We start from the raw sequence: 27,916 nt of genomic DNA, 5'->3' as shown, positions 1-27,916 counted from the left end.
TAAAAATGTTGACACTTAAATTTTTATTTACACTGTAAATGAATATCAGTATTCAGTCTCCTTGATTTCTACCCCTAATTTATCCAGTCTTCATTTGTAAAAACACTAGCAAGAGAAACACACATTTTGAACATGAATTTTATTGAACATAAATTAAAAAACAAGGTAGGTAAAAAAATATTTAACAGGTTTAGAAATTCTTTATACAACTATGTACAGGCAAGGATCCACCGTGAGCCAATATTAGTAACAAAGCTTTGCGTGTCAAATCCAATTATTAATCCTGAATCACAAAACATACATCCACAGCATTCAGCCTTCAATCAAAACTCTAGGGTCCTTTCTATATCCATCAGCTGGGTGCGGTAGCACACAGGAGAATAGGCGTACAAAACATGGTGGCGGCCTATTACAAAATAATTGCAGGCATAACAGCAAGTCAGTGTTTAATAGTACTGATGTCGTTCGTTTTCAAGCTATCAAGACGTAATGATTAGAAATAAGGAAGCAGGTTTCACTAAATGTTTTGGGTAATTAAATCTTGCTTCATGACACCATTGAGGTAGTACACCTGTGAGAGACAAAAAAGAGCAAGAGGGTGCAAAACAGCCACAGAAAAAAAAAGAAAAAAAAGATTAACTTAGGATCATCACTCGGCAATAGCTTCGGTTCCATTAGTCAGCCTTCACTTACAAATAGAAAGTTAAAAGCTCAAACACATTTATTTCCATCAGCTTGTTGAATATACATTTATTGTTCAAATATACAAAAATACAAAAAGATTTATAAGGGACTGTGCAGAGCAAGATTACTGTCAGTTTGAACCCTGCATCAAGGAAACTCTCCCTCATAGACCTTAAAAGACACAAACAGCACAAATGAACAAATAAAGAACAGACTGTAATAGTGGGATAAAAGCATTCAGATCACAGCATCTCTGCCGCCACAAATAAAAACAGGAATTTCGACTGAGTGGATGAAGGGGAAAAGGGTGACTTTGGGTGACTATATTAAAACTACGTTTTGGGGTAAATGTCACCAGCACCTGAAACAGCAGAGTCCCTGCTCACAAGACTTGTGGTATCCAGAGTGAAATTAAAATGTAGCTGCACTAAAATGTACACGAGGTGCTTTGAGTCAAATGTGTTTGTTTCGCTCTGATGTCAAATGTGTCCCGTCTGCTGCAACACCAGTGCTGCCGGAGAAGGTCGTGTCAAAGTAAGGTGCTGAATAAATTCTCCTCATCGTTCTCGGTGACCTTGTATTTACACAGACACTCTGTCACCAGCATAACAATAACAATATTTTAAGTTTGCACCATTTGTAGCTGGTAATGAATCGCCTCCTGGCTGGTCTCTCTCAGTTCCAGCAGAGGCTACTGACGACAAATTCAACAAACTGAAAGAAGGTGATGTACGAGTTGGTGAAACAGTACACTGATCCAATCATTTGTGCAGTTTCATTGATTAAACTGCACCTCCTAACAGACCAACAATCCAGCAGTAGGAAATCTCATAAATAGTTTTCATCCCAAGCTTTCATTATGGCTCAAATCTGGTTTGTGTGACTAACAGCAGTTCAGAGGACAGAAATGAACACGCTGTCCTCGAGCAGTCTATAAATTAAGCTTCCAAGACTTTCAGTAGATCAGGTCTGTGCATATCAGCGACCTCACTCTTATGGCTACTTCACATTGGTCGCCTTCATCAGTTCATTGAAATCCGCCTTCTGAATCCAAGTGCCTTCCACCACATGGCTACAGGTACATTGTGTGCGTGTGTGTGTGCGTGTGCGTGTGTGTGTTGGCTGTACTAATTCAGGAAGCGACGGCAGCGTCGCGCCCCGCAGTTACAGTGCAGCTTGCTGTTCTCGTCCTCGATGGGGAACTTGTAGTCGTAGGTCAGTTCTTCGCCGCGGTAGATCTTCCTCAGGGCGAAGATGACAATGTGCTTGCGGCCGTCCACGTTGATGACACGAGAGTAGCAGTTTGGCTCGCAGGAGTGGTTGATGAAGCGAGCCGCGTTGCCTTGCATCGTCGCGTCCACCACATCGAAGTCGTCGATGCGGAACATGTAGCAGCCGATGCCCTGAGAGCGATCACAGAGTCAGTCATTATTTTCACATTCACAGGATATTCAACAGCTTAAAGTTGTAATCCTTCATGTTTTCATGAAATAAATCCTTATTTGATGCTATTCATAGTCAGCATTTTTTCTGCAATAGCCATTAAAGGGGCTCGGTGGAAGTTCTGTGTTGGGCTGGAAGCGGGTCGTTAGTTAATGTGTGGACATTTCTTAACCAAAGTTAGCTACTGCTGCTCTCTCAGAGGTACTGAGACGGGGCACTCAAGTACGTGCATGAACATCAATGCATATACAAAATAATAAGGCAGAAACTTTAACCCGACGTGATGAGGCTGATTTTTTGTACAGTGGTGTGTATTACGTTTACTAACCTTGCTGTCATAATATTTCTCCCGTTTGTCAGTCAGGACAGCGCGAATGACGTTGCCGGCGTACTCGATCACCATCTCCCCAGCCTCGATGTTTCTTTTACAGAAAAGGCCTCGACCATGAATCTCAGATCTAAGAGGATTACAGAACAGTTGAATACAGTTAATTACATTTGGGCATACAAATAATTTTGGATATTAATCGAGTCGTTTTTTGTTGACATTACCTGTAAACTCCTACTGCTTCTTTGGAGATTTTTTCCAGGTGTCTGAATCTCATCGCCATGGGAAGCTCACTGCTGGTGGCTCGTCTGTTGGCAAGTAAGACATGAAAGAAAAGGAGGCGTCAACATGGCAACTTTAAATTGCTGTTAGTTGTTGTGTGCAGTGTGTTTAACTTTTAAGGTTAGGGTCAAGGAAGTGGCACAGTTTTTATCCCTTTACCTGGAAGATTTCAGTGGGAATTCATCCTCTTCTTCATCAAAAGGCCCGACTATGTCAGGGAGCTCTCTGTGCTGTGATGCCAGGAAGTTGAACATATCAAAAGTTGCTTTCCTAATGAGAAGGAAAAGAAAGTTAAATTAATTTGAAGTGTATGAAATCACAGAAAAGAAAAAAAAAAACCTAAATAAACCTTATTTACACTGTAAGGAAAACAGTGACAAAAGTAACTTTGTCCTTACCGTGTGTAGACTTCAGAACGAGCGCAGCCACTAGGATTGAGGGGCAGCTCTTCCTCAACATCATCGCATCGGTGGAAGCGGAAGCGGTGCCGTTTGCAGTTGGCGGCACCCTGCAGTTGCTCTAGCAGGAAGATGACAGCATCGTGGACGACACCGAGCACCCGCGGGCCGCTCATCCCGCCGAGAGGCAGCTGCTTCAGGTGGAAGCCTGCGCGAGCTTCGAGGACGCCGTCAATGACAGCACGCCAGGCCACTGAGGGAGGAAAGAGGAAGGTATTAGAGCCGAGCAAAACGGTACACATGCTGACAAATTTCTTCTTACTTAACTAAACATGCCTAGAAGACTATTCCTCTGCTACGATGGATGAATGACAAATAATTTCCCATTTTCTGGAGATGAAAAATGTAATCAGCTGCACAGGTGGCTCAACTGAGATTAAAATTGAACAGATATAATTTGTGACGCATCTGTCAAAAGGAACAGTTACAGGCAGATTATAAACAAGCAGCTCTCACCCTCTATGCTGTTTGCTTTAACACTGAAGCCGTCGTCACTGGTGATTTCAAACCGCAGGTGTGGCTGGTTCATGTACGTCCTCTTTCTGTATTTGGGTGCAGGTGCATCTTCTTCTGAGCTGAAACCTGTAGAATTAAATGAGTCAATTACAAACATGTTACCATACAACATGTCCTTTAAGCTAATATGCTTACTAAAAAGCTCTTACTGACTTACCGCTGTTTACCGTCAGTCCGCAAACCAGACTAAAACTCTTCTTACACTCGTTTTTGTTTACTCATGCAGACTGGTCTTCAGCAAAGTTTAGTTATGTATTTATTTTTGTTTAACTGTGATAAAAATGTATGAAGTTAATCTACCTTCATAGTTTTCTTCAGTGTTCTTGATTTTCCAAATTGGTAGCCTAGTTTTTTCCCCGTTTTTTTTTGCTTTTCATCCCTGCCCATCCCCCAAAAATGAGGTATGAACTGAACTTAGGCTCAAAAATCGTTGTCTGAACCGAACCTATAAAACCTATATAACCTATAAAATAACCTAACTACATAATTATATTTTGAATAATAAGAATTTGTCTAGCATAGTTGCAAGATTTCATTCCAAAGTGCAGTAGCTTTTGTGCTGGTGATAGCTGATGAAGAGCAAAACAAATAAACATACAATGTTTAGTTACACACCTGAATAAGGGCCCCATTCAGAGAGGTCTCCGTGGCGAGCACTGACCCACACGTGTGTTTTACCCAGAATGTGACTGCTGGTTTCTGTGCTTGAAGGTGGACTGTCAATCCGAGGAGGCCTGAACAGAAAGGACGAACAAATGAGTAAAAGTTTGAACAATGATTGTGAGTATAAATTAATCAATATTACATTTTCAGTCACAATAACTGAGAGTTGTTTCCTTAAAAAACGCCAAAACGAAATTATTTGATTTATACTGTTGCTTTAAAATGTACTAAGTTTTCTTACATTTCACCCCTCAAACATGGATGAGAGCGGGTAACTTTTAAATTCATGCCACCTGACACGAGAAACTTGCCTGTTTTTAATTTTATAACACAACATTAGGGCTCTAAATGTGGGTTGATTTAGGGTGAACTCACCTGGAGGACGTATGAAGCGGTGGAGCAGTAATCCTCAACTGCTCTGGCTTTTCAGGCACGTTCACCTGGTCTACGTCAAGAACATCCTTCATTGTTGGAGCTTTCATTCTCACACCACTCGGTCTGTTGAAAGAAATCAGGACACAGTAAATATTTTGCTGATTTAAGACCTGAGACTTTGACAAATCACAACACATGCAATTACCATTGAGGGTGAAAATGTTAAAATATTCAAAATATCACACATGCACATTGCAGTGAAAAAAATAAAGAATAATTAAATCTTCGAATACCTGGCTTCATTCACTTCATCCAGCTCACCGGAGGGATCCTTCAAGAAGTCCATCTTGGATTTCTTCCTGGAGGGCCTTTCAGACACTGACGACACTCTCTTGACCCTGACCTGGTGGCCTGATGAAGCGGGTCCTGGCTGCAGGTTGAAATTTGGTTCATTGAGGAGAGCACTGGGGGGCTCTGAAGGTGCAGCTGGTGACTGATCGGAGTCCTCCATGTCCTCAAACCGGGACCGTCTTCGATGTTTAGCCTTTCGCCTTTGAGTTTTCCTGAGGATGATGGGTTCTGTCTTTGGCATGTCGCGGTGCGTGGCCATGGCTCTGTCTATAATAGCCTGGGCTGTGCTTCCTGGGATGTTGGAGAAAGTTGCTTCAGGAGCACTTTGCACACGGACGGGAGCTGTGGGACTTGGACTTACGCTGCTTTTCACAGGCACCACTCTGACAATGACTTTTCTCTCGGTCACTGTTGTGTGGTTATCGGCGGGAGGGACGTTTGTGGCAGAGGGGCTGGAACGAGGCTTTATTATGACGCGCTGCAAGGTGTTGCCACTGTGGAGAATCTTGGCAATCTGGCTTATTTTATTGTACGCAGGAGAGTTTGTATTGAGTGCCTGATACGTGTTTGTTCTCGGGTCTTTGATAAGAATCTGACCCTGACGGTTGACCAGTAGGACTTGAGGGGCAGGAGCCGCAGGAGCCGCAGGAGCGCCGGCGGCTGCAGCTTGATTCTGAACCACAGCTTGGGTCTGACTACCTGGCCTCGCGTTGTCCAAGCGGATGGCGATGGCTCTGCCTCGTGTGGCGCCCGCCTGAAACGGTAGAGCTTTCGAACCGTTGATCACGATCGGGGAGGTGACTGTGCGTGGAACTGCACAAAAAGTGGCAGCAGGAGCGGAAACGGATGCACTGTTGACAGTCTGTGTAGGTTGAGACGGCAGCAACAAGTGCAGTTTTGGTGGCGAGCGTTTGATGTTTGATGGTGAACGTTTTGTCTTCATAATGATGGTTTTTGTGGGAGTTGTGGGAGATCTTTTGGTGTCGTGCTCGGGAGAGTAGTCAGGGTCATTCAAATCGTCTTGAAATGGTTCAGCCGAGTCGACCGATGAGGTGCTGTCATCTTCCATGAGATTGTTATTTGGGCACATTACAGCGCTAGCTTCAGTAGACACAAAGTGACCTGTAGTTGAATCTAAGATCACCTCATTTTGAGATGTTTCAGAGCTCATCGGGACCTCTTCCTCCTGAACTGAGAATTCATTGTTTGCGTAACCTGATTCGAAAATTTCAGATGGTGGAGAATTTTTCTGAAGCTCTTGCTCAGTTGTTTCTTGTTCAACTGGTGACTTTGGCACAGTGTAGATCGACTCAAGCCTCTTTAGAGCAACTGTCAGCGTTTTGGTTGGTGTAGTATGGTTGCTGTGAATCTGGATCTTTCCCTTTTCTCCTTCTGAGTCTTGACCTTCATCACCGACCAACTCGCTTTCATCACTCTCTGACCCACCGTCCGCTCCGTCCAACTGTGAGATCGAATGTGCTGAAGGGAGCTGAGCTGAGGCGTCCGAGCTGCTAGCTGCGTCACACACTAGTGTGCGTGAAAATTTTAAGTAATGGCTTGAGTCTTCCTCTTCAGAGTCATTATCTGGATTATCTTCCTGCATTTCCACGTCTTGCACCACACCTTCCACCTCTCCTTTCCCGCCTTGTGCTCCACAGTGAAGTGCCACGTTCTCAGTGAGCAGAGACTCGTCGAACTCGAGCTTCGCATTCAGCATGGAGGCCACTGCGACCTCTGTGTCAGTGTCAAACACAGTGTAAGGCAGCTCCTGGGCCATCAGGTGAGCTACTTCCTCCTCCAGGTTATCAGGGGCTAGTGAGATCCCATTGGTTGTGGCCACCGCCGCATCTTCTGCCTCAGACGATGCTAGGAAGTCTTGTGGAACCTCTGCAGAAACTGGAGTTGTGATTTTAAAGTTCTGCCTCCCTCTGGGGGAGTGAGGGATGGCTGGAGTGATGCTGGAGTTGGATCTAGGCGGGGAGCTCCAGACTGGCGATGTCGAGTTCTGTCGTGACAGAAGAGGCGAGGTCGATCCCAAGTTTGACGATCTTGGCGGGGAGCTGAAGAGGGCACATCTGGAGTGGACGGTGCCACCGGAACGGAGAGTCATCGGTACGGACGGGTCGCTGTCTGTTGGAGAGGAACTGCAGCGGCTTCTCGTTGAGAGCCTACGAGGCCGGCGGGTGTCCTCCAGGTCCCTTAGTGTCAGGATATGATGCGATTTGGGAGGAGCAGCCCCTGACAGCATAAAAAACAGAGTGAAGACGAGGCCGCAATGATAATTCATGAGGTCTAGTCCAAGACTACATTAAGACGTGACACATTAAAACACTCACAACAACGATAAATGCATTTAGGAAGGTAAAAAAGTCCAAGTATGCAATTAAATAAAAAACATTTCATCTTAAACTACTTACCCGGAGAAGGAAGAGGTCGAGATGATCCTCCTGCTGGTCTCCTGGTCTGTGTGTAACCAGGACTTTTGGATCCAGATGAGTTGTGCTGTTTAGAGTTTGGTGATGGGGTAGTGGACTTTATTGGGCTGGATGAGGAGCTTAAACGTTCTGGGGACTCCATATCTGGCAAAACAAGGAAAGGTGTCAAACAAAGTCCGACCAAAGGGCAATTGGTCATAAAATATAGCCAGAAATACTTTAACTCTTCAGTTTATGCTGCGAGAGGAAAACTGAACCCAAAAGAACACTTGGATAGGTTTAAATGGAGAATTTAGCAGAATCACTTTATGGGCCTGGTCAGTTCTGTATTTTTAGCTAAATCATTTCTTTAAAAGCTTAAACGACAAGTCAGCTGAGCTTAACGTAAGAGTTCAAAGAAAAGAGTAAAAAGGTTCCTGCTGACCTCTGTGTTGGCTGGGACTGTGGACTATGGTGTGATTCTGTTCTTGGTCCCACCGTGGATCTTGTTCCTCACCAGGAAGAGGCGTGCTCACTTCTGTCACCTTACACGTGTACTTGCAGCGTCTACGAGGGTCCACAGTGCTCCAGTACAACCGAGAACATCTGAAGAAGGAAGAGAAGAAGAATATGTTCACATACACAAAACCCAACATAATACATAATGTTAGTTTGAGAACAATAATGCTGCTCCAGTAAGCAAAAAAAATCCCAAAAGACTCACGGATGACGTCCTATTAAGTATTTGGTTTTTTAGCCACAAACATACTGAATGAAAAGTGTCACACACACACAAAATTTTAAAGATAAAAGATTTTGTGATTCTGTTTTGCATGTTTTATGAGAACGCCACTCCAAATGTGCCCCTAACCAGTCAAATTACCCCAATTAGAGCATCAGTTGTATGATCACTTACTGATAGCCCACAGGATACAACATCCTCCCATTTGACGACAGCTCTGACAACACACCGAGTTTCTGAATCTGCAGAGAGCCTGGAAAAGTGAGAGGGGAAAGATAATCAGATTCAACACGCTACAGGCAGTCTGATATGTATCAGTAATATTTCAACAATGTACAGGAGTCAAGTGTCTCAAATAAACAACAGACATCACCCAGATATTCTTACCTATGGTCATGTTTATGGATTCTGGCTCCAGCCCTGTGAGGAACTTTCTTCTGAGATTGATCCCTTCAAAGTCCACGTAGACCCGCCGAGGGACTTCAAACCCTTTCCCAGCCACCACCTGGAAGGGAAAAGATAATCATAAACCGATAGAATGTAGAGAAAATAACTAATAAAACTAAAAAATAATAGAGACGCTTGAGGGGGAGAACTGTGTAATACCTTAGCACTGACAAGATCCCTGTGCTTGCTGCAGTACACCTTCCTGTCCTGCTGAAACACACAGTTCTGAGCACGAGCACACATGAAGTGGAAATTACTCTGGCAGGTTGCGAGACAGCAGCCCACAGTGGCTCCTGACTGCCCACAGCCATCACAGCGCTGGAGGATGAAGGACAGAAACGTGTTAATTAACTCAACACAGGTTACAGGACTTTTTAACATCTAGCTTCTACAAACTTGAGCGCCATTTAATTTAATTCAGCTCCTGTTAATGTCTTACCAGGTGGCGCCCTCTTGAGACAGCAGTGTGCACTTGCAAAAGAGCACTATTCTCCTCGTACACCTCCGCAGACCAAAGGCAGCAGTTAATATGGGCCCACTCGTTCTGTCCCATGTACAACAGCCGTCCGGCATCCTGTTGGAGGAAAATACATTCATATCACTTAATACGCAGTAGAGAAAAGACATTTTTATATTGTGATGATGCAAGGAAAGAAAATAACATTTATGTCCACCGAAATATCAGATCACTTCAGTCAATGCCTCAATATGAAAAGCTTTAAAAACAAAGCTGATAACTATTCAAAGGTTTGTTTTGTTGCTCTTTTAATTCCCTGATTTTATAGCGTTTTATTTTGTTTTATTTCTTGCTCTAGTGATTTGATTAGCTTTGTATGGTATGGTGGTATTGTATAGTAGTGAATTACATTGTGAATGTGGTTGTGAAAGGCACTTTCATAAATATATAAAGTGTATCATTGTTCAGTGTATTTAAGTATTTGTATTGTGTGAAATGCAGTGAGTCGAGCTGAAACCTTTGGTCGATTAATCTTCTACTTCTGATACTATCTGCGTTTTTCATAATCAATTTATCATTTAAGTAATTTTAAGCAAAATGTTGAGTATTGGAGTGTTGCAGCTTCACAGATGTGACGTTTTTATATTCAAACAGATGACTGGCTTTAGGTTTTGGACTGCTGGTTAGACAAAAACAACCAAACAAAAAGTAGTAACCTTTGACAGCAGGAAATAGTGACGATTTTAATACCGCAAAAGACTTATCAAGATAACAAAGATTTATCTATAATGAAAGTATTTATTGGTTTCAGCCCCTGCAGTAAAAACACATTATGACATCTGAACTCACACTCGGAGCAGAGTCTCCATATTGTTGGCACAGAGTGCACTGCCTCATATCTTTAGTCTTGGTAGATTCCAGATCACTCGTTACACCTGCGGGGAAGAAGGAGGACCAAATGAACATGTATATTTTAAATTTAAGCAGACAAAACTAATTAGAGATGCACAGATATCGCACTTCAGGGCAGTCGCTAATTATAACAATGATCTATTATCTGATAAAATAACTGAGAATATCACTCTTATGCAAATGTGAGAAGGAACATGAGTGTTTAAAGATCTTTCACCATTTTAATATAGAGACTAATTAATAAACTAGAAATGAACAGAAAATAATACAGAACAGGATACAACTGTTTACATACCATGTGACTTCAGAGGGAGGCTGTGTGATACACCAGACTGTATTTTGACTGATGAAAGCAGAGAGTTGGTTTTCCCCGTCTGTGGACCCCTGGACTCCTTGGCCTGGTATGTCCTCTCTAGCCACTGCGCATAGCTGTGCTCCATAGATGGTGGGAGCACCGCTTCAGGGAGCATGCCACTACAGAGGGGAGAGCCAGAGAAGACTTTAAGATAGCTGCCCATTAACCACAGTCTCTTGAGGACAGCTACAACGATTAGTTTAACAACTGATTAGTCAATCAAAAGAAAATTGCAATCAAATTGAATAATCAATCAATCCTTTCAGTCATTTTTCGAGCACAAAATGCCAAATATTTGCAGATTCCAGCTTCTTAAATCTTAGGATTCGCTGCTTTTCTTTGTTATTTATGACAGAAAATGAAGAGTCTCTGGGTTTGGACTGATGGTTGGACAAAAGAATGTCGAGGACTCATTTTGGCCTCTGGGAAATTGTGATGAGCATTTTTCAAATGTGGTGGACTCAATGATTAAAGGCTTGATAATGAAAATGATCAGATTCAGCAGATCCGTCAATAATGAAAATAATCTTTAGTTGTGGCTCTGGTCCTGAGTTTAGAGATTGTTGAGATCTCTAAATTGCAGTTCACTAGTAGGGTTGCATCGATTTACTATTTTCAAGGTGTACTGTGGTGTGAAAGTTGCCGAATATCATGTTGTGTACATTTGCTAATTTATGGTATTGCATTCTACATTATTGGAATGATTAAAATAATATGTTAGGTTTATATTAAGCTTCATGTCTGTCGAGATCTAATATTTTTGGAAAATAAAATAAAGCATTTGTTCAACAAAAATTCTTCTGTTTTGATTCCGTTACGGGTCATTGTAACTGACTGTTATAATAACTGTGTAATACCAAATACAGTGACTCTTTAGTGAGAATCTCATACTGTTGCAACCCTATTCACTAGACTGCGCCTTAAAGCTCAAATATACATAATGAGGGAATCATTTTTAATTCTGATTTATTGGTAAAAAAATGTACCTTGGGAATTCCTCGGAGAAGGAGTTCCACTTTTTCAGATGGCGTGCAGGAAACCAACTGAAAACCCGCTCAATCAGCTGTAAGAAAACAACATTTAAGTTAAGCTTAAGGCGAACCACAGACTTTTTCACAGCCGGTCAAACCAGGGGAGGTTACCATGAAAAACAGAGGGAGGAAAAAAGTAGATTTCCAGTTAAAATCAGTGAAATGTGGGTCTCCAAAAATAAACTCAAACAGTGGGGGATTAGGCAGGGAGGGGAACTCACTTTGAAATAGTGTGCCCTGGCCTGACTGATAAGTCTCTGATCCTCAGGGAGAAGCTCCTCCTTCTTTAGCCACTTCTTCATCACAGAGGAGACGTCGGCGTGGAAAGCTTTCTGAGAGGGCAAAGAAAAAAAACAATAGGCTAGGGCTTCAATCAGGAACAAGAAAAGAGCTTCAAAGACAGAAAGTAATTATTGTTTGACAATAAGGATTTCATCACTATTTCAATTTAATTCAGCTGAATATGGCAACTGTTACTTACTATTGAGGTGTATCCACCGGCTTTAAACTTCTTCTTCATGGCTTGTAGATCACAGACTGGCTGCTGTTCCCTGACAGAGTGTGTGCTGTTTGCGTCGTTACACTGAAACACAGAAACATTTCAAATAAGAGACATGACCAAAAACAACAATACACTGATAATAGAAACAAAACATTTTTAAGAGGGAATTAAAGCTTAGCGGCACACGCAAGTGTATTTCTGTTTGGTTTAATACTACTAAAGTCAAACAGACCGCTTCAGAACAGGACTCTTGGGTAGCTCTTACCGCTTCACAGATAAGGAGGTGCTGTGTGGTGGAATCAGAGAGGAGGTCAGTGAGCACGTCCTCCAGGCCGGCTGTCAGCCTGCTCTGCAGCTCCACCTTCAAGCTGCTGTGCTCAGCTGGGTGCTGTCTGCAGGGCTGACAGGTGAAACACACTTCCTCTGGCTCGTTTGACAGCAACCCAAACAGCTCGTCTGCAGTGACAGACAGACACATTGTAGAGGAAATGATGTTTATTATGATTACATCTGTCAAATTATTGTGTACTACATATTACTATGTGCATGTTCCGCACGTATAAATAGTCTAACAATTGTAATTATTGAAAGAGGGTCTCAAACATTTATTTCTCTCTTAAAGTAATTCAAATGTGGTTTAAATTAAGTCGGTCAGTCTTGTATTGTTTTACATGCAGTTGCCAAATGGATTCATTGTGCAAAATTGATCATTCTCAAACTATACGTAATCATATTCGTCCATGAGCTACAAATTGATCTCACTTTGACTGATACTTTATGAATAAACTGAGTGCTACTCACCCGACAGTCCTTCACATGCGTAATGAATCCAGTGGCTGCACGCTGAACACTGAAGCATCTGTGTGCATTGCTTGTCATCGTAGCACTTTTGGCAGACGGTGCAGAAATTACCTGATGTAAATACAGATCAAACAGAACATTAAACAACACTGAACATGTTTGGTTAACTTATGACAAAGACTTTGAGGTTTTCAGCCAAAGACCCATGGGTTTTACTGAGCTTTTTTCAGAAGTTTTACCTTTGTCTTGGAGAACCGTGCAGTCAGGACAGAGATCCTGCTCGTGGTTCCAGGCCAAGTCCCAGGTCTTTCCAGGAGTCACACCACAGCTTTTACACCGAATGCAGGTCATGCACACCTACATAAACACAACAGTGTCACAAAATGGCAGGCCCAAGGAGGGTTCACACTGCACGTGATCTATTATCTACTGCTATCATTTTAGGAAGGTTCTATGTCGCCAAAGAAACCTCTGTATTCTTCATTCTTTGACAGTTTACTACTTTCGATATCCCTAAAACAAAGCAAGGAGATTCTGACATATTTTAAAGGGCATTAAAGCAGTTACCCAAGGCATGCTGCAATTAACAGGTTTAGGGTACGTTGGTCCCAGGCAGGCAGGGTGGTAGGAGGTTTGGCATCTCCTGCACTGCAACACAGGCTGAAAGAAGAAAAACAAATTCACAGACAAGCTAAAAAGATTCTCAATAAAGCGATGTGATCCTTAAATCTCAGGTACAAAGTATCTTTTAAGAGGTCAGTAGGAACAGGAGGAATTATTACAGCAAGTTAATCTGGTTTCAATGTTCATATGGACGCCGCACTTATGTTTAAAGATGGACCAGTCCTTAAACACATCTAGGACAACTTCATTGGTTTTACATCATAAGCGATGCTGGCTTCCATACCTTTGTGCTCTTGCTTCGACGGCCACACACATGACAGAATTTGCAGCGCCTGCAGCACCAGTTCTCCTTGTTGTCCTTCACGGGGCGCTCCTCCGGTGAGAGGCAGAAACTATGGAAAGGCTCGCAGCAGATCTGGCAGAATATCATCTGATGGAAGTGGGAGAGACAAATGAAGACCAGTTTAGCTTTAAAAATATTATTATTGGCACTGCAGAGCACCAACATTGGGCCTGGGGATAAAGGACGAACAACTATTTGGGCTCCAGTTAAGCCGATGTACCTCATGTCGTCCTTTACTGGCGCAGAGGAGACAGACAGGTTGTGGTGTTGTAGGGACAGACGTGAGGACGCTGAGGCCGCCCATTAGCCACACATTCTGTACGGCACAGTCCTCCTGGTGGAAACAAGGCAAGACAAAGTCAGCAAAAAGACAAAGGACATGAAAAGACAAAGCTGTTTATCTTTCTGTGTTTGCAAAGAGGCACTTGATATTCTAATCATTTGGTGGACATTTTTAGCTTGAGTGCCTTACAGAGTAATGGTACAGGACTTTACCTTCAGTGCACTACAATCCCCACTCAAATAAGACACCTATTTATGATCCTTTTATTTGGGAGCTTTGCACAGTCAGAATCAGGAGGAATCTATTCTTCCTTTTAATACTGAAATTAGAATTTTCCCTTTTACAGTCTCTAAACAACTCTCGTCGTTGCTTAAAGAGAAATGCAGTATATGGTCAATTTCTTAACACCCCATTGAGTGGTAATACAAGAATGGCACCCAACACTCGTGCAACAACTCACCTTGAAGTCCACACGGATCTTGTACTTGTTCTGCAACAGGCCCTTTTGGGGAAATCCGTTAGTTAACCCCGTCAGGGTGTTCACTGACGCACACTCTGCAGGAGTCTGGGAATGAAGGACATATTGTGGGTGAGTTCTTGGACAGTTTTTCCGCACTGTCCGTTTTACAGAATTGTCCTTCTGCTCCTCTTTGTGCCGATTCCCTCGTTGGTCCTCCTGCTCCTCTTGCATGCCCTCCTGTAACTCTGGACTGACAGTCTTAGGGAGCACTTTCACAGTTTTGTCTTTGTTAGCTCTGTGCGTCTCAGTCAAAACATTTGGGTTCAGCACCTCAGACTCTGGATGTCCCTGAAAACACAACTGTGATGAACCCTCTGTCAGTGGTGGGTGCAGTGTGGTCTCGGGATGTTGTTGAGGTGATGATGTTGTATATTTGTGCAAATGGGGGTCTGACTGCACCGTGGACTGGGGCAAACGGTACAAACGTAACAGCAGGGTTTTCTGTGAAGATTCTGTTATGGGATGTGGTGAAAGTGGAGAAGCGGGATTTGTGACAGGCAGGGACAATTCTGGAGGAGACTGTGACTGGTGTAAAAGATCAGGTTGTGTTACAGGCTGGGACAAATCTGGAGGAGACTGTGATGAGGAATGTGATGGATGTGAAATAGGCTGTGTTACAGGCTGGGACGACTGAGGAGGAGACTGTGATGAGGAATGGGATTTGTGTGAAATAGCAGGTTCTGTGACAGGCTGGGGCGATTCCGGAGGATCAAGTGGTAAGGAATGTGATGGATGTAAAAGCTGGGACAACATTGGATGCCACTGTGAAGCGGACCCATCCGGACACTGGGGATACTGCTTTGGCAAATAGCACAGAGCAGACTGATGGATTAAATCAGGCAGACGGTGTAAGTGTACTCGGAGCTGCTTCTGCAGCTTCGGCATTGGGCTCCTGGGTGGGCTGGGTTCTGGTAAAGATTCTCTCGGCTCCGTCTCCTCCGTGTTCTCCTGTTCCTGTGGAGGAGGGGACTGCCTAAGCCAACCAGCACGATAGGTTCCAAAGTTACACTGATACTAGTGACATGCAGAGGCGGCGAGCGGCAGCAGCCAAAGTGACAGAAAAGGGGAGCAGAACTGTGGCTTTGAGAGGTTAGCCAGGAATAACAAGTGAGAAAACGTAAAGATTTAGCAAGTGCATTCAGCAGCAGTAGAGATACATAAAGAGTAAGTATTCATGTGTCCACTTCAAAGATGTCAACAACATACTATAAACGGTAATAATGTATAGTGTCATTAGTGTCATTCAAAAAGTCTGATTTCTCTGATGGATAAACCCTTGTTCAGTTCAAAGATTCGTAACGAGACTAAACTGTTTTAGGACGTTGCAGCAGTGTGAACTGGCCCGTCTAATCTCAACTCAGGCTGGCTGATTGTGTGGCCTGAGACTAAGCTTGTCAAGTCACCGGTGGCTGGTTTTAGAGCGTACTTAGAACGTCAGCTGGTTAAGTCAGTGACAAACTGTCAGCTGGTCTGAATGGCAGTTTTGGACACAGGAAAGGGAGGATCACGTCAATAATGTGTCTGAGTAGCAGCCATGACTGACCCAACCCTTAAAGTTTAAATTTAGACTGCTGCTAAACTGCCAACTTCACCAATTTTCCTCTGCGCTGCACAGGCACTCTCTACCCCTCACTCTCTTTCACTCGTTCACACACACTTTGTGTTTTCACCATTTCATGTGTCATTTATTTTTTAAGACGTTAGGAAATTATATGCAGCCAGAAAAAAGCCCGACAAGCCAGCAGTTAGAACGGATGTGCAGAGAGTCGTTGCAGTAGAGATGTTACAACGTCTTGTGTAGTCGCATTGGTGTGAACTGGAAGATTTTCAGAATGTTGCAAGTAGTTGCAGGTTTCAAATCATCTTGTTGCAAATCTTTGGTCTGAACAGAGGTTAAGCTGTACAATGCAAATATGCTGATAGCATGAGAAAAATCTTCTTACTTCGTTTGAGTAAAAAGATTTTCAAAAATAATATACACATTTCTATCACTACATCTGGAAATGCAGATATGAGGTTGATGCAGGGTAAGTTAGAACACATGCGCCCTATTTTTTTACCCCTTCAACACAGAAAAAGTTCATGCTAAGATGCATAACGTTGTTCTTTTAGCTTGTTAGTTTTAGAAGAAGTGTGAGTGTATACGGGAGATGAGGTTCTTAATAATCTCTGTAAATTCAAGTTTGTGTTGGACTTACTATTTAATCCGCAGGAGGTGTACAGTAATATTAAGTATCTTTATGAATGCGCATTAATCCGCTGACACATCACTTTTAGTTTAAATTTCAGACCCATCCATATAGTGTGTTTAGAGGCGTATATACCATGACATAGTCACTTGCTCTCTTTTTATTCTCGTCTCCAAAATATGATGGCTCCCTTTGTTAATGCCGTGTTTCAATCATCAATATGAAGCAGCATGTAGTCCTCATAACCTGTAGATGTATGCACTGGATCCATTAAGCATTACCAATTCACAACCAACACAGATATATAGAGATAAATTCAACACTTGGAAGCTATATAAAAATACAGAGGAATTTCTCAAGAGGAATGGCAAATGGTTTAAGCAATGCAGACATAAAGGTAAAAAAAATAAGCAAGAATCGTGCACTAGCATTATCAGGCAAGTCTTATAAGACAGAGCAAGTAAGACAGAGCAAGATGCTTTAGTTTGGCATGTGATTTGGGGAAGAAAAAAAAATCCAATGTCCAGATCAACTAGAATAAGCACAGACAAAGACTAAGGCGGCACAGCCAGGGTTTACGCTTCATTTTAGCTTGAGTTATGACAGTGTGACAGCCTTTTCAACACTGAAATAAGTAATGTTAGAAAGCAATGGTGAACTTTACTGATCAGTGATAATGATGTTCAGGAAATTATAGGCTCTATTAAAGCTCTGTTTCTCACAGGTTTATATTATCATCTGTTATGTATTGAAAACATTTTATTGTATTGCATTAATGAGTGTTACTCAAAACTACGTTTCCAAATCTGAAGTCTGAATATTACTTGCAAACTGTCAAAAACCTCACATCAAAATGACTTTCTGCCTCTGACAGACAATAAAGTATGTTGTGCTTCTACCAAAAGCAAAAACAGGCTGTATTTTATCGAGAAAACAGCTTAATTTGTATATAATTTATAAAGCGTTAGGTTGAAAACATACATGCAATGTGTTGAATATGAAGAGAAAACTTAAGAAGTTAGAAACAGAAGATTAGCAAGGCTGAACTTGAAAGATGTTATTAGAATCACTTCCAACGCAGATGATTCAATTATAATTAGAAAAAACTAAAAGTTAGACACAGACCTGGGCAAAGTATCACTTGGAAATATTTGCAGGTGTTTGTTTTCTATATAATGATTTTTTCATCCCGTCTGTTAATCACTTTAAGAAATTAGTTATTTTAAAAGGTGTTTCTGTATTGTACATTTTTAACACCACAAACATGGACATTTTAACTGCCACCAATATGAGCAAAGAAACTCCAAAAATACAACTTGACCCAGGTTTGATTCGGTGACATACTGGAGGCGAGGAGGAAAATCTGTTGGATGTTTTTACCTTGTAAGCTCTGGGTCTGCCCCCAGCTACTTTGGAGAGCAGTCGGCGATGCTTTGCCACTTCAGTTGGAGGGTTGTCTGGCAGTGAGCCGCCATCTTGTGGAGCAAGATCTCCAAAAGAAGATAAACAGATCTAAGACACAAATCTGATTCTACTCAGAGGTTTCAACGCACTGTAATATGTGCTGTCAGGAATATAAAATGTATGGTTCGCTCCCTTAAACAAAGCTCTGCAATCAAAGTTGGAGATCTTCAAGCCTCAATGTGAAAAGGCAAAATGGTAACTTTGAGTCACAAAGAAAAAAAGCTTTACTCACCTGGGTTGCTATCAGCAGCTACACTTGGCCTGACTGCTGATTTATCTGCCTTCTCCAGTTCTACTTCTTCCTCCTCTTCTTCAGATTCAGACTTCAGCAGGCTGCTATAGGAGCGTGGCGTAATGTTACGCAGGGACTGTTTCCTGATTACAAGCCCCAGTGAGGCGTCATCACTGCTTGACACAGAGCCCGACGGTCGCCTTGTATGGACTGAGAGAAAGGAGCACATCAAATGTTTGAATATGTTGTTCAGTTTGTTTTATTTTTGTTAACTTAGACTAAGATTTAATCTCAGGGCAGGAGCTTCAATCTAATCAGAGACATACCTTTCAGTGGTTTAATGATGCGACTGATCTTTGCTTTCTCAATTCGGTCACACTTTCGATATCTGGGGGAAGAAGAAAACGTAAAATGTGATTGTATATCCAAGTTTAGGTGCACATGTAGACATCTGTGCATGTGTTTAACTGTAAGAGTCAGCTTGTCCTCATCAAGTGAGAGAGAGTATTTTAGGAACCACTTACTGAAAAATTTTAGCACTCTATTAAGCGCTAACCTCAGTTTTTTTTCAGTTCAAAATGTAAATGATGTCAGAAGCTTTTAACACTCTGGCTGATTCTTTTGTCCTGCCTGTCTGCAGAGCCACAGTTTGAGCAGCTGGTTAGCTTAACTGAACACATAGACTGGAAACAGCTGGTCTGGCTTTATCCAAAGGCAATTTATTAGAATATCTTTGGACCAGAGCAAACAAACGGTTGAAAGGATTAATATTTTTTTCATTTTCCCACGTTTATTTTTATTTCCCACCTGGCCACTTAGAATGTCGTATACAAACAATGTCATCTACATTCGTTATTTCATAGTGATCTTGCGACTGTTTTGAATTCTTTTTGAATGAAAGTGAAAAGTTACAGTCCAACTGTTAAATGAATTAAACAAATTAACTTCCAACATAATTAGTAACCAAAACCAAAAGTTAACCCCCTGAAACTGAAACCTGCCAATCTACATATGTGATTATTTGGACTTACATGCAACACTGCCGCTTGGTGTTGGGCCCCCCGAACTTGGGCTTATCGAGGCAGTTGATACACTTTGCGCAGTCCTCCTCAACCAAACACCCTGCGCAGTATCCACAGCGCCGGGAACGGACTCCCCTGCTTTTATACTGACTCAGGATCTTCCTTCTGAACCTGTGGCCCCTCCCCCTCCTCCTCCGCTGGAGGTGAGGAGGAGAGACAACCCAATCCCTGCCCTGATCAGTGATGTCGTCGTCATCATCTGCCACATCTGGAGGCGAGAGACAGGGAGGATGGGTAAGAGAGCCACAAACATCACAATTCAAACATCATTAAGTGCATGTGGTGGCAGAACTTCAGCCTGCAGGAGACATGACAGGTCTAACTGCGATGATTGGAGGTGCTTAAATACTCATTACTGGTCTTTTGTTCAACAAGCAGGCCTGGTTTCTATGGCTACTGGCTGCCTTTTGGAAATCTATGAGTCACTAAAGAATAAAGTTAAAAGTCCCTGACAAATCCATTGCTAGTGGAAATTCCCCTGCCTGACCTTTTAGGATTTAGAAACAACTAGAAATAGATTTGAAACTTAATTCCCTTGACAACCTCTTGAAACCCCCAGTGGTAGTATTTTAATCCCAGCTGGCACAAAGAAACTGAAAATCATTACTTTGAGTTAGTGACTTTCAAGACTTAAATATAATTTTAATATAATAATGTAGCTTGTGTAAGGATCCGTTTTTCTCAATAGCACTAAATGTGTTCATTTGTCAAACGGCACTTCCTCACCTCATACTGAGTGATGCTCACTCGACCAGTGTTGGGTATAGCTTTCCAACAGCGGTGGCTAATCTGTGTGTGACAAAAGATATTTTTGCTGGCAAATATTTTAGTTACAACTACATTGAGCTAACAAAGCAATTTTTTGTAATTTTTGCTCAGCAGGTTACGTTTGCCAAAAGCTTTCAAAATTCTGCTTTTTACAAAGAGATTCTTATTATTTTTTGATTGTGTGTTTAAAACTGCAGAAGCTTAATAATGCCAGTTTGAAAATATATCTTAGCTGATAAAGTTTTCATTATGAAACACTAGCAGAGCAGCTTTGCCAAACTGGCAGAAATAAAGTGTGGACAAAGCTAATGAAGCATTTTTGAGAAATTGGAATAGAAAAAAGTTAACCTACCTGAGAGCTCGGTTATAAACAGAATCAAGTCGATCTATTTTTGGTTAGTTTGTTTGAGGTTTTTACAATAAATCTGTGAATGATATGGTAATCCTGTCTATTCCAGGGTGGCAGAAACTCAAACTACACTGTAGCAACGGTTGATGCTGCACATCTTTCCATATGATGTGGACAGTTTCTGAACCTGACTGAAGGTTCAGCAACTTAAATATAAGACTTTTAATGCGACCCCCACAAAATAAAAAAATGAACACTTGCCCATTTTGAGTTAATGAGCTTCCTTGCAGCTGTAGCTAGCAGTGCTGACTGTGTGAGCGAAAGGTCTAATTGTGGATTGAACCACTTCCTGATCGCACAAACCATTAGCGGAACCATCTTCCAGTGTTTCCCATCAATTACTTAGACTTTGGTGGCCTGCCACAGTCTCATTTGTCCCGCCACAGTTTCATAATTAACAGAAAAATATTTTTCACTTCTCCTAATAGCATTTGAGATCTCCAACGTTGTGTGGCTCCATCGCTTCACCAAAGCATCTTTCACTCGCAGTCAGTCAAGCCCCCCGTGCCTTGTTTTAAGTGTACACGCTCTCTCTCGGATACATTACAATTGGTTTGAATGAATTTCGTGTCATTTCCAATTCTTTCGATCTTGATTTTTGGAAGAAGTGACAGCCCTAGAGAACCATACCTCTGCCCCGCCCCCTAGAGGGTCAGAGATCCACCCACCGTATGATTTTACTTTTAGTTAAGAAGTGCACAACAATACTGCCTACAGCAGGCAACAAAACATATCCAAGACTTTTGTAAATAAAATTTAACACTTTTTATTACTTTCCAAGCCTTTTTATGATTTGAATTTCATGCTTTTTTAAACTTTCTAAGCCTGCAGATGTACTGAACATGTCCCTCCTCTGAGTCATTTCTGATTTTCTGGACATTGCTGGTCAAGAGACATTTGGACCAGCATATTGGACTACATTTAGTTTGTATAAATTATTAGTATGTATTAGATTAATTGTATAGGTTGTTTACAATGTTTACATTGTGGCTTGGGATGTGCGAACTTTGTGAAAATAAGTTGGTTAAATGTTGAACCTATTATTTCCGACTTAACTTGCTTCGTGTGTAAAACATCACTTCCTTTCTTATTAAACCTCAATTAAAATTACTGCACACACACACACGGTGCAATGCAGAATGCACTGAGGTGCTCATCCTTCTCTAGTAAAAACAAAGACAGGTTAATTTCTGCTTAAAAACAACACATGTAGACGCTTTGTACCTTCAGCCGCTGGAGAAAAAGTGATGCCCTCTCTCTCGTGAAGTGGCAGGGCACTGAGTCTGGGAATATCATCTGGCACCATGGCACGGGGCTGCCCCAATGCCACTGCTGCTGCCCGACAGACATGTTTGATCCTCGGACCGGCGAGCAGCTGCTCCTGCACGCAAACACAAACACGTCAAAGAATACAGAGAGAGTCTGAGATGTAAAAATATTTTGTGGTACACAAATTACGATAACATAAAGTGATAAAAGCAAATCCTTTAATAATGACAAAACAGAAAAAAATCTCTTTGCTGACTGGTGTGCCATTTATTTTCAAATTAAAATCATTACCTGAGGACTGGTATCTTTGGGAGACATGCCAACTCTCCTCCTCCTCCTCCTTCTTCCAGTAACTGGCACTCGTGATTCCCCGGAGCCCAACTATTGGTCGAAACAAGGAAGTTAACACAAGGTTTCATGTAAAAGGTGCTATAACATCATTATGTTACTATACCTTCTTAAATAAACAGCCAAGCTACTTGCAGTCTGGTTGGTTAAGTTCAGGCTGCACACATTTGATCTGGGATTCTTACCTGTGATAACTTGAGCTGTTTCTGCTGATCAATTTTGATGAGCTGGACTTTGGCTTTCTTCAGCAGGTGGAGCATCGTCTTATTGGCTCCACTGAGACCAATTCGATAGCTGGGCCCACTGACTTCCAACGCCTCGTGACTTTCTACTTCATCTGCACCAAACAATGTGAATAAAGCAACTCTAGTGAAGTAATGTACAAGCAAACCCTTTGTAACTGGAGGAACACCTATGGAAAACACACCTCTTGTATACAGCTTATACATCTTTAAAAAAAAAAAAGTGCATGAATAAAAAAAAACTCAATTTGTATTCCTCTGAAGAGTAAAAACATCTCACTATCTCAAGAGAGATGTTGTAAAAGAAACGCATGTTGGCGATATACACTGATAACTTTAATAACTGATAACTGATAAATTTAAGTAGCAACAGCTTCATAAATAATTACACAAAAAGAAGAAACAATCCTTACTGTTGTTGCCTGTATCTCCTGACGGCACATGTGAGGGCGCTTCCACGTCAGTGTTCACCACCACGGCCAGTTTCCTCACAACACCCGGAGAGTCCATCTCCTCCATCATGAGCTTTGACCGTCGCTTCCTCTTGACATGAGAGGTCAAACCGTCGCCCTGATGCGTATAATCCCCCTGAGTGTCGGGCTGACCCCTCTTTTTCTCCGCCAGTTTCAAGGTCAGTTTCTTGAGATTCTTGTAGATCTCTAGGTGGCTCGTGCCTGGACTGGGCTTTGATGAGAACTTTGTCACCATAGATGAGCTGTCACCCACAGATACAGAGTCACTGTCTGACTGCAGCGAGTTATCGTCATAGCTTGCCTCATGGCATGATGGACTTGGTTTTCCATCCTCCCTCTGTTGACTTTTCAGCCATGTCGAGAGAGAACCCTTTGGAAAGGGAATAATTTCCTCGTCCAAGAACCTCTTGGGAACTTTAATTACACGGGAGGACCGTCCACTCATCACAGTGGCGGAGTTGTTTGAGCTCGGCTCACCGACTGAGGGAGTGAGATTTGGACCTTGCAGCTGCTGCTCATCCTCTGGCGTCGGTGTAGCTGGAAGGGGTTCTGCTACATAGGTGTAAAAAACACGCCTAGTGCGATTGTGAATCCGTTTATGAGGATTAATGATTGGAGGGTCTTTTTGTGGCTTTCGCCTGTGCCCAAACAAAGATCTACGTTGTCTTTTCTGTTTTCTTTTTTCAGAGGAATCTGTGGCTTTACACTCGAGGGGCATTGCTGCCTCCTCTCCACTCTGAGCACCGGCCTCAGCTCCAGCCTCTGGAGAGGCACCCATACCCTTCGTCATTCTCTTTCTCTGTCGTTTGTGAAAGGATGTGAATGACAGAGCAACTTCCTCAGAGATGCGTCTGGTGTTTCTACTTCGAAAGCCCCTCATGCGTTTCACAGACCTCTTTGGCAGGGATTGGTCTGTGTCGGAGTCCTCTGACACTTCACCTTCTTCTTTGACCTTGGAAGCTCTTCCTGCACCCTTGAGTGCTGTCAGAGGGCTCACTAGCTTATCTTGCCTGGTGCCACCAGCTGAGGTAGTGGCTGTTTGGCTTTGCGTGCTGCCCGAGTCTGCTGATTTTCCTGCTTTCCTGATAAAGTCAACTGATCTTTTACTGGTCTGTCTCCGTGAGACCTGCCCGTCTGCATGTTTGACTTTTGCAGCGAGTGCTACCTGCTTGCCATGCAGTTTAATTACCATTTTGGGGATTTCTTTGTCTTTTACCGTGCTGTCATTGACACCATGGCCTTCTTTAGAGATTCTTGGTACAATTTTCCCAATCAGAGCCGGTTTTGGGTTTTTGGGTATAATTTTTCCAATGAGAGGCTTTGCAGCCAGAGAATGGTCTGAAACTTGGGGAGACTTCGCGTCGCTGTGTAATGTCGACTGAGATGCAGTCCTTGAAGTCTTCTGTGGATGAGCTTTTGTGGTCCCAAATCCAGCAAAATCTTCCTCCTGGAGAAAAACACACATAAATATGTTACGTGGCTATAACAAAAGAATTGCTTCAACTAGATATGTTGAAGAAAAGACCTGTAGGTGCGCTTCACATCGCCTGCTACAGACCACAAACACATAGCTATAGCATTATATAGCTTGAAGCTTAAGCAACAGTTAGGAATGGACATCTATACACAACAGACATGAAAATGAACATAAAATTATTACAGACCATATCTTAAATATCCATCATTTCAATAACACGGAGAGCTGCAGTGAAAGTGGCAATGAAGATAATTAAACATTTAATTACTTAGTACTGTGTTTCAAACAACATTATGCAAAAATAATTTTGTGCTTTTCAATAAAGACTTTTAATAATTTATTTCTCGCCCACTTCTGAGTTCATCATTTGGTTATCAGTTATCAGCCCTGTTGAAAATATGGCTCGGCATCAGAGCCCTGCTTTCTTCTCTTACTCCAATGTTGCATCAGTATTTTGCTGAGGTACCCAATACAGCAAATTTTGGTTTTCAATCTATGAGTCAACCACAAAAAATAACTCAGCAGAATCTTTTCTGCGCAGCATCCCTCTGCACATGCCTAATTTTCAGTGAGATACACAGCAATGTTTGATACATCAGGAGTGTAGCACTCAAGATCAGGTGAAATTGAGCATTTCAGCCTGATTCTCCCCTAAAAGAATGATATTTCACAGCCAAGTGCTGGAAATATTCAAAATCCATCTCTGCAAAAGTTTAATTAGGTCCTTTGGAGCACAATCAACCCCCAGCTTCATCTCATTCATTCATACACACGTATACGTTATATGCAAAGACTGCACACTACAGCAGATCAAAAGCACACTTCAAATTAACTGCTAATTACTCACATCTAGCTTTGTGTGTGCGAAATAACAACTCTCTAGATTTGTCAGCAATGAAACTCCCCTCGTGTCCATTCAAAAGCATTGCTGAGCACATGAGTGTGTGAGGCACTCAGTGACGTGTGCTGCTCCAGTTGAGCAGCACCCACAGGCTTTAGTATGGGCCATGTGATTCTGTTTCAGTCCACGCTAAAGGGATTGCATCAGTGAAGTCCGACTGATGTCAGAAACTAAAGCCCCTGCTCTCGAGATTAAATAATATGATAAAATCCAATTTGGGATTACATCATTCATTACCATCATCCTGTCAGGCTCGAGCTAAAAGGAGATCACCTGAGAAATGAATGCTATCTAAGACACTGGCTTCTTCATAGTGTAGCAGATTCAATTCCTCTCTTGTTGTTTGCTGTATAATATTTATGTCTCATTATGAATGAGCCTTACCGTTTTAATTTTGTGACTGGATTTCTAGGTATTTGTAATGTTGAATATTCCACTGAATGTAAAATAAAAATTACTGGACATCTTAACTTTCACCTGGGCTTCATTACGTATTCATCCTGAATAAGGATGTTAATGATTAATCATTAATTGATTAATTGCTGTTTAGATTTCTTTTAACAGACAATCAGAAAAGAGCACAAATACATCAGAAAGTATTTTGTTACAAATTACAAACACGTTTGTCAAACATATCAAAATAAAATACAAAATAAAAGGTGTAAGAAATTGTATTGAATAAAAACACAAGTAATTTGCAATTTAAAAAAAACAAAAGGACATTCTACACAATCTGATATTACTACATTTTAGCCATTTAGTAGCCTAAATATGTTGGATTTTATTGGACTACAACACATGAGCAGTCAAAGACGGGAGCGCCTCAATTAAAATAAAGTCATTATTTAGAGTCACTTCATTTATAATTCAAGCAGCTTGGTGTTTACTTTATCTTTTCTTTTAACTCCTACTGTAGCCCACTCTGATTTTACATTGAGTATAGATCATGTCAGTGGTTAAAGCAGTCGTCTAATGAAAAAACGCCTAGCATATTTGATATTTTATTAATGATTAACTGATAATCAATTGTTAAAGCAGCCGACCATAGATTAGGTAAACTGCTTAATATTTGCATCCCTAATTGTCAGTGCCCCTGGACACTCTCACACATAACTTGATCAAGCATGATACCCATCATAATTTGAACTTTTCAATAACTAATCACTTGTGTCAAAGTCTATGTAAACAAGTGATTGTGCTTGTCCGACATCTGTTGCAGCGTGTAGACAATAAACAGAAAACTGTGCTTTTTCTTTAAAATAGTTCAACCTTAAATAAAAGTCAGGAAAAGCTTGGATTCCTCCTCAAAGATTCCTGAATCTTTACATCCATCTGAATAATGAAGGGGAGATGTGCATGATGGGAAGTATTAGTGTTTGTAAACAAAGACACTGTCCTGGGCAAGATTTTTCATATTAAGGTCTAAATGAAGCTTTTGGCTTATTATCACGTATAGATAACGTTTGTGTTTCCCCTTTCCGTTGCATCCCACGTTAGCTGACGTTTAAAACACCGAGCAGTCAGCTGACCGCTCCAACGTGGAGAGTGTGAACCCCAAGTTAGCAGCGCCAACGTTTTAATTACGACAACATTAGCAGTCTGTGGATGTCAGCACCGTGTGGGAAGTTCAACTCGAGACGAACCGTATCAACGGATGAACAGACAAAGACATCTACCGGTTTCCACAACAAAAAACATCCGCGATTGTTATCATACCGCCAAAGTTTCCGCCTCATGCTCATTTCATGCAAACAAACTCAGCTGGACAGACATTGACCCGAGTGTGTGTGTGTGTGTGTGTGGATGTTGCTCCTTAGCATTCATATGACATTTATTTCAAAACAGACGACAAACTAACGTTATTAAAATCTGCATAAACAACCAGACTGGAAATATACACCCATCTGAAGTATACCCTGCAGGCAGACGGTTAGCTACAATGCCTATTTTGGAGTTAGTGTTTCCAAGCTACCGCTAACTAGCTCTGCGTTAGCTCCCATACTTTAGTAAGTAACAAACAAGCCGTTTTAAATGTCATCCTTTTAAACGAAAGGGATTTGTGTGTCGTGTAAGGCGTTTTGTCACCCATGTAGCTGACATGCTACAGTTAGCTTATTCACCTCCTCACTGTTGCTCGACTCGAATCCGACATCTCTCTGCCGGCTGTGCTTCTCCGCCACCCCGAGCAGGCGCAGCAGGGACGGGTCCTCGCTCAACGCAAGGCCGATGTTGACGGGCCTTGGCCCTCCGGCAGCCAGCTCCCCATCGTCCGAGCCCAACCTTCCGCGTCTGGTACGTTTCTCCGACCGCAGCCTGCTGCGAGCCGAGCCCGGCCGACCAGGGAAACGAGCCTTGGCAACCCCTTGGGTGCCCAAGCCCGCGACAGTAGCGGGAGATGATAATCCGCCTCCCGATGCCGCCATTATTTACTACAACAACACGGACGGCGCGCTGGCAGAGGGTGACAGCAGCGATATGAGCGAGGCAAGATGGACTGCGCCGACGCAAGGGCGCGAGATAGAAAGGAACCA

At 42.2% G+C, this 27,916-nt stretch overlaps 1 protein-coding gene across 2 annotated transcripts; it reads right to left on the bottom strand.

The window, feature by feature from the left end:
- Positions 1-122: 122 nt before the first annotated feature.
- On the bottom strand, positions 123-27,867 carry kmt2ba (lysine (K)-specific methyltransferase 2Ba). Of its 2 annotated transcripts, none has more exons than XM_084378571.1 (36): positions 27,506-27,867; positions 22,948-24,454; positions 22,478-22,629; positions 22,236-22,325; positions 21,900-22,056; positions 19,448-19,706; positions 18,743-18,804; positions 18,417-18,626; positions 18,101-18,210; positions 14,472-15,485; positions 13,949-14,062; positions 13,669-13,815; positions 13,329-13,421; positions 13,001-13,118; positions 12,762-12,872; positions 12,226-12,416; positions 11,940-12,041; positions 11,680-11,790; positions 11,414-11,490; positions 10,368-10,546; positions 10,010-10,095; positions 9,143-9,277; positions 8,863-9,021; positions 8,644-8,761; positions 8,431-8,509; positions 7,960-8,120; positions 7,518-7,679; positions 5,043-7,338; positions 4,750-4,872; positions 4,327-4,445; positions 3,652-3,777; positions 3,136-3,388; positions 2,897-3,007; positions 2,680-2,763; positions 2,456-2,585; positions 123-2,087 (listed from the first exon to the last, which is right to left on the bottom strand). In XM_084378571.1, the coding sequence occupies exons 1-36, from the start codon at positions 27,806-27,808 to the stop codon at positions 1,812-1,814; spliced, it is 9,525 nt and encodes a 3,174-aa protein (XP_084234697.1). In that variant the 5' UTR covers positions 27,809-27,867; the 3' UTR covers positions 123-1,811. The 2 variants fall into 2 exon arrangements, with proteins under 2 accessions (XP_084234697.1, XP_084234698.1); XM_084378572.1 differs by having other exon boundaries at positions 14,472-14,576.
- Positions 27,868-27,916: the final 49 nt, after the last annotated feature.

This window comes from Pagrus pagrus (genome assembly GCF_965226575.1).
Source record: "Pagrus pagrus genome assembly, chromosome: 17".
Lineage (NCBI taxonomy): Eukaryota > Metazoa > Chordata > Actinopteri > Spariformes > Sparidae > Pagrus > Pagrus pagrus.
This window is presented reverse-complemented; position numbering and strand designations above follow the sequence as displayed.